The sequence below is a fragment of the Heterodontus francisci genome, chromosome 2 (assembly GCF_036365525.1).
Source record: "Heterodontus francisci isolate sHetFra1 chromosome 2, sHetFra1.hap1, whole genome shotgun sequence".
Taxonomy (NCBI): domain Eukaryota; kingdom Metazoa; phylum Chordata; class Chondrichthyes; order Heterodontiformes; family Heterodontidae; genus Heterodontus; species Heterodontus francisci.
The window spans coordinates 193,405,127-193,425,615 of record NC_090372.1 but is presented as its reverse complement, the minus strand read 5'-3'; the positions used below and the strand labels follow the sequence as shown (position 1 = coordinate 193,425,615).

Genomic DNA, 20,489 nt, shown 5'->3' with positions numbered 1-20,489 from the left:
TATGGAAATCCAGGTACACTACCTACATCTACTGGCTACCCTTTATTTACCCTACTAGTTACATCTACAAAAACTTTAATAAATTTGTCTAATGCGATTTCTGTTTTGTAAAACCATGTTGACTCTGTCTGATCAAATTATGTTCTTCTAAGTGCATGTTAAGACTTCCTTAATAATGGATTCCAGCATTCTCCCGATGACTGATGTCAGGCTAACTGGCCTGTAGTTCTGTTTTCTGTCTCCCTCCTTTTTTGAATAGTGGAGTTACATTTGCTTACTTCTAATCTGCTAGGACCATTCTAGAATCTAGAGAATTTTGGAAAATCATGACTAGTGCATCCACTATATCTGCAGCTACCTCTTTTAAAACCCTAGGATGTAGTCCATCAGCTCCTGGTAGATTTGTCTGATTTTAGTCCTGAAGTTACTGTTTACCTTGTAACAAAGAAGGGTTAAGAAGTGACCTAATAGAGGTTTTGATGGTGGAAAATTATTCCCTCTGGTGAATGGGTCAATAAGTAGAGATCATAGATTCAAAATCATTGGCAAAAGATCTAGAGGCGAGTTATCAGTATCTTGAACGATTTACCTGAAAAGTGGTGGGAGCCAATTCCAAAAATTTGAAAGGGAGTTGGACAGGTGCTTCAGGATGAGGAACTTGCAGGACAAAAGGCAAAGACATGGGACCAACTTGACTGCTCTTTCTAAGAGCCAGCACAGGCAGGATTGGCTAAATGCATCCTTCTGTGCTGTAAGTTTCTATGGTTCTGTAACTGCTATTGTGCTCCTTCTCTGCATGCAGTCATGGGTTTGAATCCCATACTAGGACTTGGACACATGGAGTCATAGAGTAATTTGCGACACAGAAAGAGGTCATTTGGCTCATCGATTCCATGCTGCTTTCCATGGAGCTATTCAGTCAGTCCCACTCCCCTGCTCAATCCCTGTAGTCCTGCAAGTCTGTTTCCTTCAAGTGTCCATCCAGTTTCCTTTTAAAGTCACTGATTTTCTCCGCTTCCACCACCTTTGCGGCAGCAAGTTCCAGGTCATTATTGCCATTAACTGTTAACAAGTTCTTCTTCATATTTCCCCTACATCTCTTGCCTAAAACCTTCAATCTGTGCCACCTAGTCCTTGTACCATTAGTTAATGGGAGCAGTTTTTCCTTGTTTAACTTATCTAAGCCTGTCTTAATCTTGCACTTTTCTATTAAATCGCCCCTCAATCTCCTTTATTCTAAGGAGAACAAATCCAGTTTTTCCAACCTAACCTTGTAACTAGAATCCCCATCCCTGGAATCATTATGGTAAATCTCCTCTGCATCCCTTCAAGGACCTTCACATCCTTCCTGAAGTGTGGTACCAGAAATAGACACAATACTCTATTTGTGGCCTAACCAGAGCTTTATAAAGGTTCAGCATAATTTCCCTGCTTTTGTACTCAATGCCTCTGTTTATGAAGTCCAAGATCCCATATGCTTTATCAAAGATGTCCTAAATATTCTCTCAATATGTCCTGCCACCTTCAAAGATCGATGCACATGCACCCCCCAGGTCCACTGTTTCTGCACTCTCTTTAGAACTGTGTCATTAACTATACATTACCTCTTTCTATTCCTTCTGCCAGAATGCATCACCTCACACTTGTCAGTATTAAATTCCATCTGCTGCTTGTCTACCCATTCTGCTAGCCTGTCTATGTCCTGTTGCAGGCAGTTCATACCATTCTCACTGCGACACCTCCATGTTTGGTGTCATCGGCAAATTTTGAGGTTCTACTCTGTATTCCAAGATCTAAGTCATTTATATATAGGAAAAAAGCAGTGGTCCCAGCACTGTCCATTGGGGAATACCACTGTCTACCATCCTTCAGTCTGAAAAACAACCATTTACTATGACTTGATGTTTTCTGTCCTTAAACCAATTTTTTATCCAATTGGACACTGACCCTCCTATTGCATTGTGTTTCAATTTTGTTAATCCAAGCTAGTTTTTGAATGCAATGTTAAAGGAACGTAGGACTTAGAAGCAGGAGTAGGCCATTCAGCCCCTTGAGCCTGCTCCAAAATTCAATAAAATAATGCTGATCTGGATAAAGGGTGGTAGGGCCAAATCTAGAGCCCCCCTGGTTATCTAGAGGCTTACAGGGTATGTTGAAGCAGAAAAAGAAAGCTTATGACGATCAGAAAAAACGTAATACTTCAGAAAGCCTAGAGGAGTATAGGAAGTGCACGGGTGAAGTAAAAAAGGAAATTAGAAAAGCAAAGACAGGACATGAAAAAATATTGGCAGGTAAAGTGCAGGAAAACCCAAAGATGTTTTATCAGTACATTAAGAGCAAGAGGATAACTAAGGAAAGGGTAGAGCCTATCCGAGATGTACAAAGGAACTTGCACGTGGATGCAGATGATGTGGGCAAGGTTCTTAATGAGTTTTTTGTCTCTGTCTTCACAAAGGAGAGGGATGATGCGGACATTATAGTAAAAGAGGAGGAGTGTGAAATATTATATACGCTTAGCATAATTGAGAGAGGAAGTACTTGAATGTCTGACATCCTTGAAAGTGGATAAATCACCAGGGCTGGATGGATTTCATCCCAGGTTGTTATAGGAAGCCAGGGAGGAAATAGTGAATGCACTGAGGATCATCTTCAAATCCTCACTGGCGAGGTACCAGAGGATTGGAGGTCTGCGAAGGGTATACCATTGTTTAAAAAGGATGTGAGGGATAGGCCAATAATTATAGGCCGGTCAGTCTGACCTTGGTGCTGGGTAAATTATTAGAATCAATTCTGAGGGACAGGATAAACTGCCACTTAGAAAAGCACGGACTGATCAGGGATAGTCAGCATGGATTTATTAAGGGAAGGTCATGTCTTACTAACTTAATTGAATTCTTTGAGGAGGTAACAAGAAGGATTGATGAGGGTAGTGCAGTGGATGTGGTCTCTATGGATTTTAGTAAGGCATTTGACAAGGTCCCGCATGGCAGACTGATCAGGGAAATGAAAGCCCATGGGATCCAGGGGAATGTGGCAGGTTGGATCCAAAATTGGCTCAGCGACAGGAAGTAAAGGGTAGTAGTCAACGCATGTTTTTGTGAATGGAAAGCTGTTTCCAGTGGCGTTCCACAGTGCTCAGTGTTGGGTCCCTTGCAGTTTGTGGTATATATTAACGATTTGGACAAAAATTGGCCGTGTAGTTGATAGTGAAGAGGATGGCCGTTAACCCCAGAATGATGATAATGGTTTGGTTGGAAAAGTGGCCAATGGAATTCAATCTGGAAAAGTGTGAGGACTTGGGGAGGGCAAATAAAGCGAGGGAATACACAATAAATGGGAGGATATTGAGAGGGGTTGAAGAAGTGAGAGACCTTGGAGTGCCTGTCCATGGTTCCCTGAAGGTGGCAGGACAGGTAGATAAAGTGCTGATGAAGGCATATGGAATGCTTTCTTTTATTGGCCTAAGTATAGAATACAAAAGCAGGGATGTTATGCTGGAACTGTATAAAATGCTGGTTCGGCCACAGTTGGAGTATTGCATACAGTTCTGATCGCCACATTACAGGAAGGACGTAATTGCTCTGGAGAGAGTGCAGAGAAGATTTACAGTAATGTTGCCAGCGCTTGAAAGTTGCAGCTATGAGGAAAGATTGGATAGACTAGGGTTGCTTTCCTTAGAACAGAGGAGGCTGAGGGGTGACTTAATTGAGATGTACAAGATTATGATGGGCCTGTTTCCCTGAGCAGGGAGGTCAATTACCAGGGCGCACAGATTTGAGGTGATTGGTAGAAGGATCAGAGGGGACATGAAAAACATTTTTACCCAGAGGGTGGTGGGTATCTGGAATTCACTGCCAGGAATGGTGGTGGAGGCAAAAACCCTCAATTCTTTTAAAACGTACCTGGATCTGCACCTGAAGTGCTGTAACCTGCAAGGCTACGGACCAGGTACTGGAAGGTGAAATTAGATTGGGCAGCTAGTTTTTGGCTGGCACAGACACGACGGGCTGAATGGCCTCCTTCTGTGCTGTAATTTTTCTATGGTCTCAACTCCACTTTACTGTCTGCCCCCATCACCCTTGACTCCCTTGTCTATCAAAAATCTATTTAGCTCAGCCTAAATTCAATGACCCAGCCTCCACTACTTTCTGGGGAAGAGAATTCCACAGACTAACATCCCTTTGAGAAAAATAATTTCTCATCTCCATATTAAAAGGGTTACCTCTTATTCTTAAACCGTGTCCCCTAGTTCTAGTCTCCCTGTATCCACCCTATCAAGTCCTCTCAGGATCCTATATGTTTCAATAAGGTCACCTCTCATTTTTATAAACTCCAACCTTTTCAACTTTTCTTCATAAAATAAGCCCTTCATTCCCAGAATTAGTTGAATTGCTTCTAATGCAGTTGTATCCTTTTTCAAATAAGAACACCAAAACTGTACACAGTACTCCAGGGGTGGTCTCACCCAGGTCCTGTACAGCTGCATTAAAACTTCTCTGCTTTTATATTCATTTCTCCTTGCAATAAATGCCAACATTCCATTTGCCTTCCTAATCATTTGCTGTACCGGCATACTAACCTTTTGTGATTCATGTACCAGGACACAGAGTTTTGCAATCTCTGTCCATTTAAATAGTATATAGCTTTTCTATTCTTCCTGCCAAAGTGGACAAGTTCATATTTTCCCACATTATACTCCATCTGCCTAATTTTTGTCCACTCACTTAACCTATATCCTTTTGTAGACTCTTAACCTCCTCTTAACTTACTTTCCTTCCTATCTTGGTGTCGGCGGCAAATTTAACTACCATACATTCGCTCCTTTCATCCGTCATTGATATGAATTGTAAATAGTTGAGGCCCCAGCACTGATCCCTGTGGCACTCCACTAATTATAGCTTGCCAACTGGAAAAGACTCATTATCCCTACTCTCTGCTTCCTGTTAGCTAACCAATCCTTTATCCTTGCTAATATGTTAGCCCCTACACCATGTGCTCTTATCTTGTGCAGTAACTTTTGATGTGGCACCTTATCAAATGCCTTTTGCAAATCCAAGTACACCATATCTAGAGGTTCCCCGTTATCCACCTTGCTTGTTACTTCCTCAAAGAACTGAAGTAAATTAATTAAACACAATTTCCCTTTTACAAAACCATGTTGACTCTGGCTGATCCCATTATGATTTTCTAAGTATCCTGCTATAACCTCCTTAATAATGGATTCTAATAATTTCCCTATGACAGATTTTAGGCTAACTGGCCTATAGCTTTCTGCTTTCTGTCTCCCTCCTTTCTTGAATATATGTGTTACATTTGTTATTTTCTAATCTGCTGGGACCCTTCCAGAATCTTAAGAAATTGTGGAAGATTATAACCAAAGCCTCTACTATCTCTGCAGCCACTTCTTTTGAGACCCTCGGATGCAGGCCATCAGGTCCTGGGGACTTGTCGGCCTTTCAGTCTAACATTTTCCCAGCATCTTTTCCCTGGTGATGGTGATTGTTTTAAGTTCCTCCCTCCCTTTCAGTTCTTGATTTTTCAAGTATCTTTGGCAGGTTTTCTAAGTCTTAGTGAAAACAGACACAAAATACTTGTTCAACGCTGCTGCCATTTCCTTGTTTTCCATTATCAATTCCCCGGACACACACTCTAGAGGGCCAGCACCAGCTTTAGTTACTCTTTTCCTATTTAAATACTTGTGGAAACTCTTACTATCTGTTTTTATATTACTGTGCTAGTTTTCTCTCGAGCTGTACTTTCTCTCTCAATTTTTTTGTTGTCATTCTTTTCTGGTTTTTGAAATCTGTCCAATCTTCTGACCTACCACTAATCTTTGCAGATTTGTACAGTATTTCTTTTAATTTGATACTATCCTTAAGTTCCTTATTTAGCCATGGATGATGCATCTTTGTCAAAGAATCTTTTTCTCTGGGATAAATCTTTGCTAAAGTTAAATATATCCTTAAAAGTTGCTGCTGCATCTCTACTGTCCTATCTTTTAACCTAGTTTCCCAGTTCATTTTAGCTAGTTCTGCCTTCATACCTTTGTCATTACCTTTTATTTAGGTTTAAAACACTAGTCTTAGACCCACACTTCTCCCTTTCAAACTCAACGTGAAATTCTATCATGTTATGATTGCAGTTGCTTAGAGGCTCCTTTACCATGAGGCATGCTGAACTTTTGGAGGTGCCATTATTGGGTTAGAGTGAGGTCCCATGAGCTATTTGAAGAAGTGCATGGGGTTCTTAGTGTCCCGGTCAACATTCCTTTCTCAACAAACACTACTGAAAAAACCTATATCAGCTGGTCATTCATATTGCTTGTTGAACGTTGCTGCGGCAGAATGGATCCAATTCAGGTCATGTTTTGTTATTGACCAGTTCGGATTGATTCACAATTTAATTTAGCTGGGATGAAGGTTGAAACAAGGGATGCTGAAATTGTTTTATCAGCTTGTGCTTGTTAATGATATGCATGCTGCTATTGAATGAACTGACTTATTTATATTTCTTAAATAAAATATTAAATAGGACTTTCAGATTAAAAAGTCACATATTCAAAAAATAAATTGTAGGAATGGAACTTAAATAATTTGAAATTATCCTAACCGCTACCGTTCTTGTGCTGACTTTCTGCTGGTAGCTGTGTACTTCTGGAATGAAATTGAAATAAGAGCAATGTGAAGCATTGCTACAGCATGGTTGTTCTATATACCAGTCACTGCAATTGGCCATTGGTTAGATAGCCAGTGTGTCCTGAGTTGTCAATGCTACTTTACTTATTCCACAAAAGAAGAGAACAGAAAAGAAAACAAGCAGTGGCCCGTTGCATTTTTATCTACATAATCTTGATTGTGCATATAGGTATCTGCTTAGTGACAACATTGAGCTCGAGCCTATTTTGAGACTTGGGGCACCACATGTAGACATGTATTCGACATGTATATGTGTGTGCAGGAACTTGGAATTAGGCACTACTTGCATGAGATCTAGACACCAACACTGTCTGGGTCAAATAGCCTGCTTCTAAGTTGTAATTTCTGTGTAATTCTATGTGCCTGCAGTGATGGTCTGATCTTTGGAGGAAATTAAAATTCTTGCTTGGTCAGTGGGAATGTTGTAGAAATATTTTACACCCCTCAACTGCAGTTTAATGTGATGATGGCTTAAGGTTTGAAAGATTTGTGTAAATGGAGGAGTGCATTTCAGTATTCCAGCATGAATATATGAAGCTGTAATAAAAAAATTAAGATTGGCGGGAACTGGGCTTGAAATTCTGTTCAGTGCTATTTTTAGTGTTTATTGTGGTTGAAAATTTGTATATGCATTATTTCAATAAGGACATTAATTCTTTTAAAATAAAGTAAAAATAATGCACAGTGCAATTTCAGCTCTTGTTGGGGATTAAAGTGTGTCCCGCTCATATTGAACTGATGTTTCTCCTTAAGTGAACTATTCATACTGAGAGTATATAAACTCTTCCAAAACATGGTTATTGAAAGTTTATGCAGGTTCAAGTTCCAGCTTCTTATCTAAGCATGTTAATTTAGTGTTTTATTTTTGACTTGATTTTATTACTCATAGGCTTTTGTTCAGTGCAATGAAGACAATGTGGACCGAGACATTCAAACAGACGAAATCGAAACCGTTGAAAAGTGGACACAACATCCTGGAGAGGGTAACATTGTGTGTGGGGGTAAGCTCTGTTTGTGCCAAACCTTTATAGTTACAAAAACCTTATTTCACAAAGTAGCCTGCATTTTCCCATTTATTACATAAGAGCACAAGCTGCCTGACAATGGTTAGCTAATTTTGGGTATCTGACTTAGCCTTGAACTGTCTTGTTTTACATTTTTCTCTCTTGCTTTACTTCTAAATGTTCACTTTTCCTAAGAAAAAGGAATGGAATGTATGCATCTTTTTCAGAAAGGATTATTACTTGTGACTTCTACTGTGTGGGAACACTACCACCTGCAAGTTCTCCTCCAAGTCATATACCATCCTGACTTGGATATATATCACTATTCCTTCATTGTTGCTGGGTAAAAATCCTGCAAATCCCTACCGAACAGCATTGTGGGTGTACCTCAGGGCAATTAGGGATGGGCAATAAATGCCCACATCCCGTGAATGAATTAAAAAAAAAATTGCATGTTTCTGTAGTTTGCTCAACAGCCCAGAGCTGTGCTTTGCTGCTGTTTTTGAACTCTGCTTGATTGAAATACAATTGCTCTGATTCAGCAACAGAACAGTAAGAGCAAAGGCAGAGAGACCATTTTACATTTTGATGGCTTCAGTCCTGCGCATATGACTAATATTGAAATAGAATGTTAAATCCACTTCATATTAGTTTGTCTCAATCCACTATCAGTGATTTGAAGGGTTTTAGAAGACGGGGTTATGGCAAGTATCAGGAGCACTGATTCATCAGTATTGGGGTGTGCCTGAGATCTGAGAGCTTTTGGAGAGAGGCTGGAGTCTTGCAGTACTAGGATGAAGTCTTGGGGTCTGCAGTATCTTGAAGTCTCCCAGGGTGTGGAAGCACTTGGGTAACATAGGAATTGCTCAATTAAAAACAAATTGAGGTCCATCTAGTTCAACATCCATTATCCTGGTAATCACATGATAAAATGATAACGGAGCTGTTGACTAATCGTAACAATCTCCATCTGGTGAGGAAAACCTCAAAATGTTGGGAACCAAAGCTTCAAAGTCACCTGTTCTTGTAAATATGATACATATACCATGTGTCCATGGGATTCTGTGAATGTTGGAGTGGGAATCTCTCAGATCACTGAGGCATGTGCTGGTATCACTGAATGAGAGAGAGAGTTCCTGGGATCAGGGGCTTCACAGAGAGTAATTTTAAAGCTTGGGAGCATTGTGTGTGTTCTCGGGGATCAAGGGAACACTTGGATTGCAGCCTAGGAGGCTTTTTTTTTGGCAATGAGAGGAATCCTCAAGATCTGGGAATGAGGGGAAAATTCACAGTCTAAATTCACTGAGGAGGGTAGAATTGAACAATATTGAGAATTGTTGGCAGTATGTAAGAAGCAGAAAATCACAGCATAGTGATGGAGGGTTCCCAGAGAAGGAAACACTGGCTGACATTGGACCATCAAACCTGAAACCACCACTGCATTCCCACCCATTAGCCTCTACACTGATCCAAGGTCTGTAGCATTTGTGGATAGAGAAACAGAGTTAATCGGAATTTTAACGGGCAAGGGGCAGGCGGGTTTGGATGTGTGCAGGGAGTGAAATCCTCTAAAAGTTACGTTGGGTTGGGATTCCAACAGCATCCCGCCCACTTCTGCATTTTACCCAGGTGGTTTTGCAGGGGAGCGGGGAACCCCCTTAGAGTTGTCTGTTAAGTCCATTACAATATTCATATAGGTCATTAACTGCTGTTTTAAGCAATCATTCTGGCTTTAACAGCCAACAGATCTGTTTCTTGAGCTGTTAGCTACTCACCAGGGTCAACCTGCAGAGAATGCTTCTTCAGTGAAACTGAAGAGTTTCAGCCACAGCCAGGTGAGAGGTTGCAGCTCATAGCACTTCTGCTCAGCGTGTGCTTTCACTGCTTGACAGGTGATTGTCAGCTTCTCTGAAGTCAGTTTGCCTGTCCTGCACTTCACGCACCTTCAGTTGCACTTCTCTGCTGTCAGCCTTTGCCACGGCATGGGAGCAGCTTATGAAGCTCCACCTTACACCTCTGAGCAACAAGAGGAGCAGCCACAGCTGCCTTCTCCTCAGCCACATGCCACTCTGCAGCACAGAGGGAATGGGTACAGAGATCCAGCTCGAAGCAGGCGTGACCCCCAACAGGCAGGCAGCGGATCAGTTTTCTCGGCGCACCAGACCTCCGTAGGCTCAGGATCTCATGGCAGTTTGTTGCTGACATCTGCAGCCTCCTTCCCAGTGGACTAGGTGGGCGCTAAATAAATACAAGTTTTTTCTTTTCTTACCATCATCAGTAAGGTGAGCAAAGGCCCATCTATTTATTTTAGTTGTTTTGTTCTTTCATGCTGCTTCTACAGGACTTGTAATACCTGGTGGGTGTGTTCACTTTTTCTTAATTTGTTCCAGTCTTTTTGATTGCATTAAATTAAATCAACCCAAATAAGAATTGACATTCTATGAATGTATCTTGTACTGATACAGTTTAATATTAATTGTATTCTTTCCTTGAATAGGTGCTAATGTTAGTGATGCCTTGTCTTCTGATTCCGTGGCTAAGAATGTTGACTCTCGGAGACTGACCAACTTCCTGAAATCTGCTTGTCAGGTGTTGTATTTCGCTTTGGTGATACCATGCAAATACATAGTGTCATATTATAGTTTATTTTTGGAGAGATCTGGAAAGATTCCGCAGCTAAATTAATCCTACCTACCCATTTTTTTAAAGTCACAATATCTTGCATACACAGATTTAATTTAACAGAGGTTGACCAGAATAGGAAGAATGAATGTTCAATAAGCAATGTGAGTTCCAGGATGGTTTAAACAAAAATTCTAACAGTATTCAAAGTTTAACATTGACTGCTTGGACATGTTTGTAATATCAAAAAGGAGTGCATGTTAGATCAAACAGGTAACTGTAAAGATCGTCTACTGAGATAGTTGTTTGTTTTGTTATCTTCCCTGCTTGCTAACGGTATCACCCTAATGCCATGACAGGTAATCGCAGTGTTGCTTGAAGAAGATCAAGCAGAGAACCAAGCCAGTAAGAATGTACAATCACAAGCAGCCAGTTTGTCAGTCAGTGATGGATGCTCTCAACTGAACACAAACGTGCCGTTCTTACATGGTAATAAATAGTCTGCATGTATTGGAGGGTGGAATATAGACATTATTCATATTGCATTATCTTTTCCATGTATTTTGTTTGTTTAATCAACTTGCAATTTCTTTAAGAATTATTCAGACTTTCAGTACAAGATTTTCACCTTGAAATGCATTTATTTTGGCATTTTCTTCATTCACATCTTGTGGAAATTCATTATCTGTATCTTGAGTGCACTTGTCCTAATCAAAGTTCCAACATGGCTGATGGCATATCATTTTCTTCATCAGTTTTTACGTTCAGTACATCCTGCTATTTAGCTTCTCCAGTAACACTGCCTGGATTGTCTTATCGCATTATATAGCCTTTCTCGTGTTTTGTGCCTACCAATTTCTTTTTCCCTGGGCAGAAGAATCGCATCTTGCTTTGCACTAATTAGCTAGAACTTTGCAGATTCAGACTATACCACTTGGTGGGCTATATCACCAGCTCTTTTAAAATGACATATTTTACCTAGTACTCTTATTCAGATTGATAAATACAATACTATAAATGCAGGAAACAGCTTATTTATTCGGAAGTCCACAACTAATCACAAAACCATGGTCTTAAGATTATATTTTAGTAACGCTCCAACTGTGGTTTTTATGTTTTTTTGTAGGTCGAGAGGTATTATGTCTACATTTTTCGCAGGTCCAGAGACAAACCCTACTTTCAGTTCACAGTCTTCCTAAAGAGCCTGGCGTAGTCCAACTGGCTAGCAATTATATGATCTGTGTTTGGAATATCTGGGAACCGTCAGCTCCTCAGAAAGTCCTTGTTTGTGAATCTGAGGTTTGCGGAAATTCATTATCTGTACTTTTATTTATTCTGAAAATCATTATGGAAACAATTATTGATAATGAAATTAAATTTAACCTAGGAAAAATTGGCCCTCTTAACCTATATACACACACATATGCAAAGAATTCAGACTACGAGTAGAGTGGTGGCGTAGTGTCAATGCCTATGTAATCACAATGGGTGTAAAGCTGAGTCCAGTAATTGATTCTCAAACTGCTTTATCTTCAATGACAGAGCAAATCTCATAAAAGCAAAACAGATCCCTGCGAAGACCCAAGCTGTAAGTTACAAAGCCCTGTAGCTTCCTTGGGATGTGTCCACTAGTTTCAGTTCCAGAATTTTCTAGCTAGAAAGTAAAGAAAACAGCCTAGCTGCTTGTAAGAAGCCAATGTGAAATGAGATTGGGCGATCCCAAAGAGCTCAGTCCTGTAGCATAAAACTGCCACTAATTTAACACTAGTATTAAGAGGTAGGTTTTGCAAATTTGCAATGGTTGTATGGATTTTTGATGGAAGATCTGTGGGATCAACTAATGTCCATGCCCAAATTCCCATTATGCATCTCCAATCCATGAAGCTCCCGTGTTGAGTGGAAATTCCTAAAACTGTGGTAACTGACATATCACAGTATGGTGCGGGAGAAAGAACATATCACACTGGTGCAGTATGGGCTGTTTTTCTGAGGATCGGGCTAAGGCACATTGGGTTGCAATTTCCTGAAAAAAATTAATGGCATATGAATGACGCATGTTGTTGTTAATGTGCAAAATACCCTGTGAATTGCAAATTGACATCAGCTTCATTAAAATGGCAACATGCCCTTAACCTCCCCATGAGTTTCATGAAGTTACTGCATTTGCACATTATTGCCCATTAAATTTGCCACAGAAAATTAAATCCTAGTAATGTAAGAACCCTTTTAATAATGTGATTAATTGTTAATGACTGCCAGTCCACCTGTCTGATCTAGAAAGTGAACAGTTAAAAGTATGGAGTCTTATTGCTTCTGGTAGTGAATTATTGTCGGAGATTTAAAAACGTAAAATCTTAAATTTCGTATTTTTTCTTTTCCTTTCTCGCTCTCTCTCTCTCAATCCAGTCTTTATTTCTCTTTCTATACCTGATTTGACATTGAATTCATCCGCTGTAAGTTGCAATTCTTCTCAGTCCTTCCTCAGTTTATTTTTCAAGCCTTAAATCTCATATCTCATTTGGTTAAGAAGATACGCTGTTGGATGCGTCATTCACCATGGCCCCAGATGCCCTGTTGCCTGCCCTGTGCGTTATCAGCTTTGGCTTCCAGCAACTTACAGGGGAGAACATTTTCAGCTGAAGGTGTCAGGAAAATATCTAACTAACTAGCTGTGTGATATCCTGCTCCAGAAAATTCTATCCAGTGAAAATATAGGAGTTTAGCCTCAAATATGTTTCATATCACAGCGTAAGATCGCTCTTTGAAGGCCATAAAAGTTTACCATTAGAATGTTGAGTTATTCCCAGGCTTATCGACGCTCAGGCAGATCCTGCAGACACCATAAAAAATAAATTCACTTCTTTGAGATTCAAAAGAATGTAGATTGAGACATTAGGCTACAGCACTAATTCTCCAACCACTGCTCCTTTTGAACACAGCTCTTTTATCGAGAGCTCTAATTAGTGAATTTTCCCTAGGCTGTAATCGCTACTATGAACATCCTTAGAATCACATTTCATGGAGTCTGGATATATTAAAATCCAAGAGAACCCGTGAAAATCTTTGATATTTCAAAATTTCAATAGATCAGTTTATCCGCTCCTCACACAATCCCGCTCTGCTGGATTTGCCAGCCATTCTCCCAGTTTTGCTGACCCAACAGACATTTTATGGTAGGCCTCCATTTCGCCCCACTCACGCTATTTTCCAGTGCCAGATTACTGCTCTCCTCTCTCTGATTTTTGGAAAGCATAAGGCTGGAAATTGAGATAGTTGGTACTTTTACTACTTAGGCTGCTGGGTTTATCTGTTTAAATTTGGCAATCACACTGGCTTAAGATATATCTGTTCATATCGGTGGTCTGAATCAGTGAACTTGGAGTTCAGTAAATTGTGTAAATGAGCTTTAATAGCATGGTTCCTTTCCCTATTAGGAGAGCTGGAAATCAGAACTTGCATTTGTTTGTGTCAAATAACTCTCATGGCTTTAGTAAGAACCCGAGAGGCTGTTTCTCATGGCTGGAGAGTTCACAACTTTTTTGAATTATTCGTTCATGGAATATGAGCGTTGCTGGCAATCTGTATTGCCCATCCCTAATTGCCCTTGAGAAGGTAGTGGTGAGCCATCTTCTTGAACCACTGCAGTCCATGTGATGTAGGTACACCCACAGTGCTGTTGGGGAGTGAGTTCCAGAAATTTGATCCAGTGACGACAAAGGAACAGTCATATATATTTCCAAGTCAGGATGTTGTATGACTTGGAGGGGAACTTGCACATGATGGTGTATCCATGCACCTGCTGCATTTATTCTTCTAAGCAACGTTGCAGATTTGTAAGGTGCAGTTGAAGAAGCCTTAGCGAGTTGCTACAGTACATCTTGTAGATGGTATGCACTGCAGTCATGGTGTGCTGATGGTGGATGGGTGCCAGTCAAGCAGGCCTCTTTTTCCTGGTTGGTGTCGGTCTGCACTCATCCAAGCAAGTGGAAAGCATTCTGCCATACTCCTTTCTTCTGTGTTATAGATGGTGGAAAGGCTTTGGGGAATTAGGAGATGAGTTACTTGCTGCAGAATACCCAGCCTCTGACCTACTCTTGTCGCGATGACATTAGATTTATGTGGCTGGTTAATTAAATTCCTGGTTAATGGTGACCCCCAGGATGTTGATGTTGAACTAGGTGGCATAATAAAGCGTTAACCATTTAGAACTGAGTCGAGGAGAATTTTCTTCTCTCAGGATTGTGAACCTTTGGAATACTTTATCCCAGAGGGCTGTGGATGCTCAGTCATTGTGTATATTCAAGATTGAGATCGATAGACTTTTGGATACTAATGGAATCGAGGGACGTGGGGATCGGGCAGGATTGTACAGTTGAGGTAGAAGATCAGCTATGATCTTATTGAATGACAGAGCAGGCTCGACTACTTCTGCTACTATTTCTTATGTTCTTAGGTTCATAGACTTAATTTACTTTTAACAAGCTTATTTATATTGTTCACATGCCCAAGTAGTTTGATATTGTCAGCAAATGCTTTAACATTTCAAGAAATGTTCTCTTCTAAGTCATTCCGAATAATGTGAACGGCAGAAGATTCAATAAATCCCTGCAAATTCTGCTAGTTCCTGCCCCAGTCAGAGATTATTCAGTCTCTGCTTTCTGATTTCAAGCCAGTTTTCAATCGAGCTAGCCATATTAGTAGCTTATTAACAAAGGGAAATGCTGATATAATGCGTCAATCTACTGCAGGTACAATGCTGCTGCTTTGGCCCAGGTAATGTGGTATCTGTGTTTGCTGGAACGGTGGATGGTTCAGTAGTGGCTTGGGATCTTCGTGAACACTCCATTATCCACTACACGCTTCAGAATGGCGGCCAGGAATGGACTCTAAGGACTCCAACATTCTCTACTGGTGAGTCAAAGATGCAAAAGTGACTGATTATAGAGAGACCCAACATGGATTTGTGAAGAATAGCTCCGGTCTAACAGATCTAATTGCATTTTTTGAGTAAGTCACTAAAGTAGTAGACAGGAGAATATCTATTGATGTAGTTCATATGGACTTCCAGAAGCCATTCAATAAGAGACTGTTGGATAAAATTAAAGCTCTTGGAATTGAAGGCAAATTATTGAGCTGGTTAGGAGATTAGGTACGTGGCAGAAGACAGAGAGTAGGGAGAATGAGTATGTACTCGAATTGGAAGGAAGTGACTAGTGGTGTCCTACAAGGATCTTTCCTTGGCCTCGACTGTTTGTTATATTTATAAATGACTTGGATAATGCAAAAGGGAGTTATATATTTAAGTTTTTCAATGACATAAAGATTGGTGGCATAGTAAGTAGTGTAAATGGGAGGATATAATTATAAAGAGTCATTGATATATCAAATGCGTGGACAAAGCTGTAGCAGATGAATTTCAGCGCAGCTAAGTATTCTGATTAAAATAGGATAGTTCTGGGCACTGCACCTTAGGGAGGATATATTGGCTTTGGAAGGAGTGCAGTGCTGATTCACTGGATTGTTACTGGGGCTCCAAGGATTAAATTATGAGGAGAGATTACATAAACTAAACTTGCATTCTCTGGAATATAGAAGATTATGGGGTGATTTGATTGAAATTTTTAGGATCATGAAAGGAATAGGATAGATAGAGAGAAGCACCTTCTGCTGGTGGGGGAGTCTAGGGCAAGGGGATTTAACAAAATCAGAGTTAGGTCATTCAGGAGAGAAATAAAAGCAGGAAATGTTGCAAATACTTAGCAGGTCAGGCAGAATCTGTGGAGAGAGAAACAGAGTTAACATTTAAGGTCAATGACCCTTCAAAAGACCTAACTTCAGGAGAGAGGTTAGGAAACACTTCTTCACACAAAGATTGGCAGAAGCATGGAACACTTTTCCACAAAAAGCAATAGATGCTAACTCAATTAATTTTAAACCTGGGATCAGTAAGTTTTTGCTGGTCACGGGTATTAAGGAATATGCAATTAGGTTGGATAGAGTTAGGATACAGATCTGCCATGATTTAATTGAATGGCAGAACAGGCTTAAGGGGCTACTTAAGTTCTGATGAAGCTGGTATAGTGCAAAAGGTGGTGCTGATCATCTTTTACAGTTTCAGTATACTAATAATTTCAGTATACTAATAATTTCAATATTGTCTTTAATGAAGTAAACATCCAAAATGCTTCACAGATGCGTAATCAAGAAATGGATGTCAAGTCAAAGAATGAGATATTAGGAAAAGTGACCAAAGGTTCGGCCTAAGTGTTTTAAGAAGGGGCTTGAAGGAGGAGAAGGAGATGGAGAAATAGGAGCTTAAGTGTGAATTCTAGAGTGTTGGGTGTAGATAGCTGGACATAGCCACCAATGATGGGTGAAGGAAGGGGCACAAGAGGCCAATTTTAATATAAACTACCCTCTCATCTGCTTTGATGTGAAATTAACTATAGACTGTCCAGTTCTTCTATCTGATTAGTTTGACAGTACCTTTTTATCTTTTTGAGCTGGGGGTGTTCATAGGTGTTTGAATAGTTCATATCCAAAATATCACTGTACAACTAAACATTTGACCAGAATATTGCAGTATAGATTTTCAGTCAAATAAACCCAGTTTCAACAGTTATATGAAAATATAAAGCTCACCTGGATGGTACTGACCTTTGCCCTTGGGAGACTAGTTGCACTATGTCTCTATATGTTTCCTTAGATTTCCAGAACTAACCTTGGTGTGGAGCTGGACCTGTAACTACAGTAGATACTGGGCCATCACAGGGAGGCAAATAAGGTGAAGGGGATGGAGGGCAGTCCCTAGCCTACTACCATATTTCACTTGAACAGTGCTCGCTGAGCACCCCAGCGCCCAACACCTGTCTCTGGATGCCCACACATATTGGAGTGTCCGTGGGGATCCAGGAGCAGGCCAAAGATCCTGCCCATAGGTAAGTGCCGATTCCAATGCAATAGAGACTTTCTGGCTGCTGATCTCCATCCATAGCTGGAATTCCATGATTTTGGAGACCTCACAAACAGCTACAGGCCTGAGAGGTGTACAGTTGCATTCAGCTCCTGGCAGAGAGTGGCCAGTTTAAAAAAAAAAAGATGCTGTTTAGTTCTCCCTTCATATGTGCACTGCTTAGGAAGCATATATCTGAAAACAGTCATTCTTGGGTTGATATTGTGTTCTCCTATGAGCAGTATTTGGACCATACTGAGTGGAGGTTGAGCTCCCTTCTAATTACAGGCCATAGGTGGTCCATGGAATTAAGAGAAACAGGAGATGGGTAACAAAACAAAATGTTAGTTTTTTTTTTTACGGTGCATCACAATTTTAGTGATGTGGAACAGAACCATACAGCGCAAGTCTGAAGTCCAGGCACAACCTCACATTGCTTCTATTTGACATAAAAAGTGCCCAAAGGTACTTGTGCCCAACTGCAATCAGTTTAATAGTGTAGTCAGTGAGGATGCTGGTGCCGGAACTACTTAAACATTTATGTTTGGAATTTCTGTGGGGGAGGAAAGGGATCTCCTGATATCCTGCCATAATATCAGTGCTGAGTGAAACAGTGTAAATGTGTGTTTCTGCAGGGTTTCTTTCTGCTGACCTTCTACCAAAGTTATTGTGAGAGATCAGGTGAATGCTGCTGAAATTCTACCTGCTAAAATGTTACTGCTGGGAGTGGAGCTTAGTGCATGTATTCTCAGCTGGCTTTGGCAGAACAGTTCAAGGTTCACCTAATGCAAATAGATCGTTGTCTGGCTGAATGTGAACGATAACTATTGCCGACTGAAGTGTAAATGCGCCCTAAAAGTGCTATTTCTTTCTCTTTCTGATGATTCTTCAAAAATTCCCAAAAGTGGACCAACTTACCTACAATCCAGTATCAGAGTTGTGTAACCAAAGGCTAGCCATAGTCCAATTGGAGTGATTGGCTTACTGAATTAACTATATTCTGGTACTACAGAACTACCATTGCTTCGGATTGGTAGACTATGAAGCTACGACCAGAATTTTTAATTGTATTCATTTACAATCATGTGGACTTAAATGAAGCACAAATAAATTTGACAGTATGTCAATACATCCCATAATCAAATGTAGATGCAACGAACAATGTTCATAATTGGTTCATTACCCATTTCAATATTTTCTTCTTCAGTTCTGAGCAAGTTCTTTTTCAAAATATCTGTTGCTGCAAGGGATAACCTTTCCTGATGATGACTTCTCATCGTCCAGAAGGGTGGGAGGAGCATCTCGTGGAGCATGAATGGCGGCATTGGCCAGTTGGGCCGAATGGCCTGTTTCTGTCCTGTAGACTCAATGGGCTGAATTTGATAGAGCCCTTGATGATGGGAACGGTGTGTGTCAAACTAACCTGATTGGTCAAGGGGGTGCTAGGAAGGAGTAAAGGGCAAGGGTTCTGAACTTTGGTCGGGGGTGGAGCTTGGGGAAAGTGATTATTCATGGTGGGTATTCCGGGGGCTGAAAGGGTAGGAATCCTGTTTAATGCCATTGAGGGGGTGGGAGAGGGCATGGAAAGATTTTTTTATTCATTTTTATTGACTGTAAAATAACTGGTTCATTAAAAATTTCACTTCTCATTTAAAAATGGCGCTTGCGCATTGGCGCGGACGCTGTTGCCGGGGGTGCCTGGCCGGGGTGGGGTGGTAGGGGCGCAGACGCACCAGCCATGCTAATGAGCTGCCTCGTTTGGAATTGAGGCGGCTCCGCGCCTTGCGTTCAGTGTGTACGGGCCGCCATTTTTCCGCCCGCCACTGAAATAGGTAGCGTGCCGATCGAACGCAGCCGAATGTAATTCTTGCATTCCCGATGTTAAATAGATTTGAAATTGTGGCGTTTCTCCTTTTGTCTCAACCTCAGAATTTAAGTTTAACTAAAGAATGGCAGAAAAAGTCCAGTTGAGAGCCTTTAAAATTCCTTAAGGTTAAGTTTTCCAGACAAACGTGGCTGAGGTGTACGTCAGCGTTACAGTAGGCAATGGAAGATCATTTAGCACAGAACAATGAAAAGTATCCCTCAAACTGTACAGTTGACAATTGAATATATGTATGGAAACCTGGGGTGATCACATTGCAATTAGTATAATTGTACATACAAAACAGTGAGTAACTGCAAAACAAAAACTTTTGAGGATGTGGGGTTTGACTTAAGTGCACTTTCATTACAGATGGTGTTCTGACCACTGTCAATCACTCTTGCGCAGTGAAGGCTGTTTATCCAGTGTCATCTGCTTGCTTTGATAATCATGGTGTTGGGCTTTCACTCTTTTCATCCCATGATGGTAAGTTTTCGTTCAGCACTGTTGACCTTCCATCAGCTTTTCTGTCAAAAATCATTTGTCATGCCTGAAAGACTTGTAATTTATTTTATTTCAATTGAGTATAACTTAGAACTAACTCATAGTTTGTAAAAAAAAAAAAAATTATTCTGGTGATTAACATCCAACTATCTGTATATTTTTGCCCAACTGTTAGATATTTAGAGCTTGGTATTTCAATCTGAACAAAATTATGTAAGACTAAAATTAACTATTTAATTACAGGCCTGTGGTGTTAATGCAATTAGCTTGCTCTAAGGGCTGGATTTTGCTCCCAGCCCAATGTCTGGTTCTAGAACAAAGAACAAAGAAAATTACAGCACAGGAACAGGCCCTTCGGCCCTCCAAGCCTGCGCCGATCCAGATCCTCTATCTAAACATGTCGCCTATTTTCTAAGGGTCTGTATCTCTTTGCTTCCTGCCCATTCATGTATCTGTCTAGATACATCTTAAAAGACGCCATCGTGCCCGCATCTACCACCTCCGCTGGCAACGCGTTCCAGGCACCCACCACCCTCTGCGTAAAGAACTTTCCACGCATATCCCCCCTAAACTTTTCCCCTTTCACTTTGAACTCGTGTCCTCTAGTAATTGAATCCCCCACTCTGGGAAAAAGCCTCTTGCTATCCACCCTGTCTATACCTGTCATGATTTTGTACACCTCAATCAGGTCCCCCCTCAACCTCCGTCTTTCTAATGAAAATAATCCTAATCTACTCAACCTCTCTTCATAGCTAGCGCCCTCCATACCAGGCAACATCCTGGTGAACCTCCTCTGCACCCTCTCCAAAGCATCCACATCCTTTTGGTAATGTGGCGACCAGAACTGC

At 40.7% G+C, this 20,489-nt stretch overlaps 1 protein-coding gene across 5 annotated transcripts in view; it reads left to right on the top strand.

Moving 5' to 3' along the window:
• Nucleotides 1-20,489, top strand: part of dync2i1 (dynein 2 intermediate chain 1) — a 134,227-nt gene that overhangs the window by 84,193 nt on the left and 29,545 nt on the right. For all 5 annotated transcript variants that reach the window (XR_010969403.1, XM_068014992.1, XM_068014990.1 and 2 more), the window contains 6 exons: nt 7,585-7,696; nt 10,197-10,288; nt 10,681-10,810; nt 11,448-11,620; nt 15,070-15,232; nt 19,510-19,623. Coding sequence is in view for 4 of the 5 variants with exons in the window: in XM_068014992.1 (XP_067871093.1) it covers nt 7,585-7,696; nt 10,197-10,288; nt 10,681-10,810; nt 11,448-11,620; nt 15,070-15,232; nt 19,510-19,623 (784 nt within the window). In the remaining variant the exon portion in view is untranslated. The remainder of the gene's footprint in view (nt 1-7,584; nt 7,697-10,196; nt 10,289-10,680; nt 10,811-11,447; nt 11,621-15,069; nt 15,233-19,509; nt 19,624-20,489) is intronic.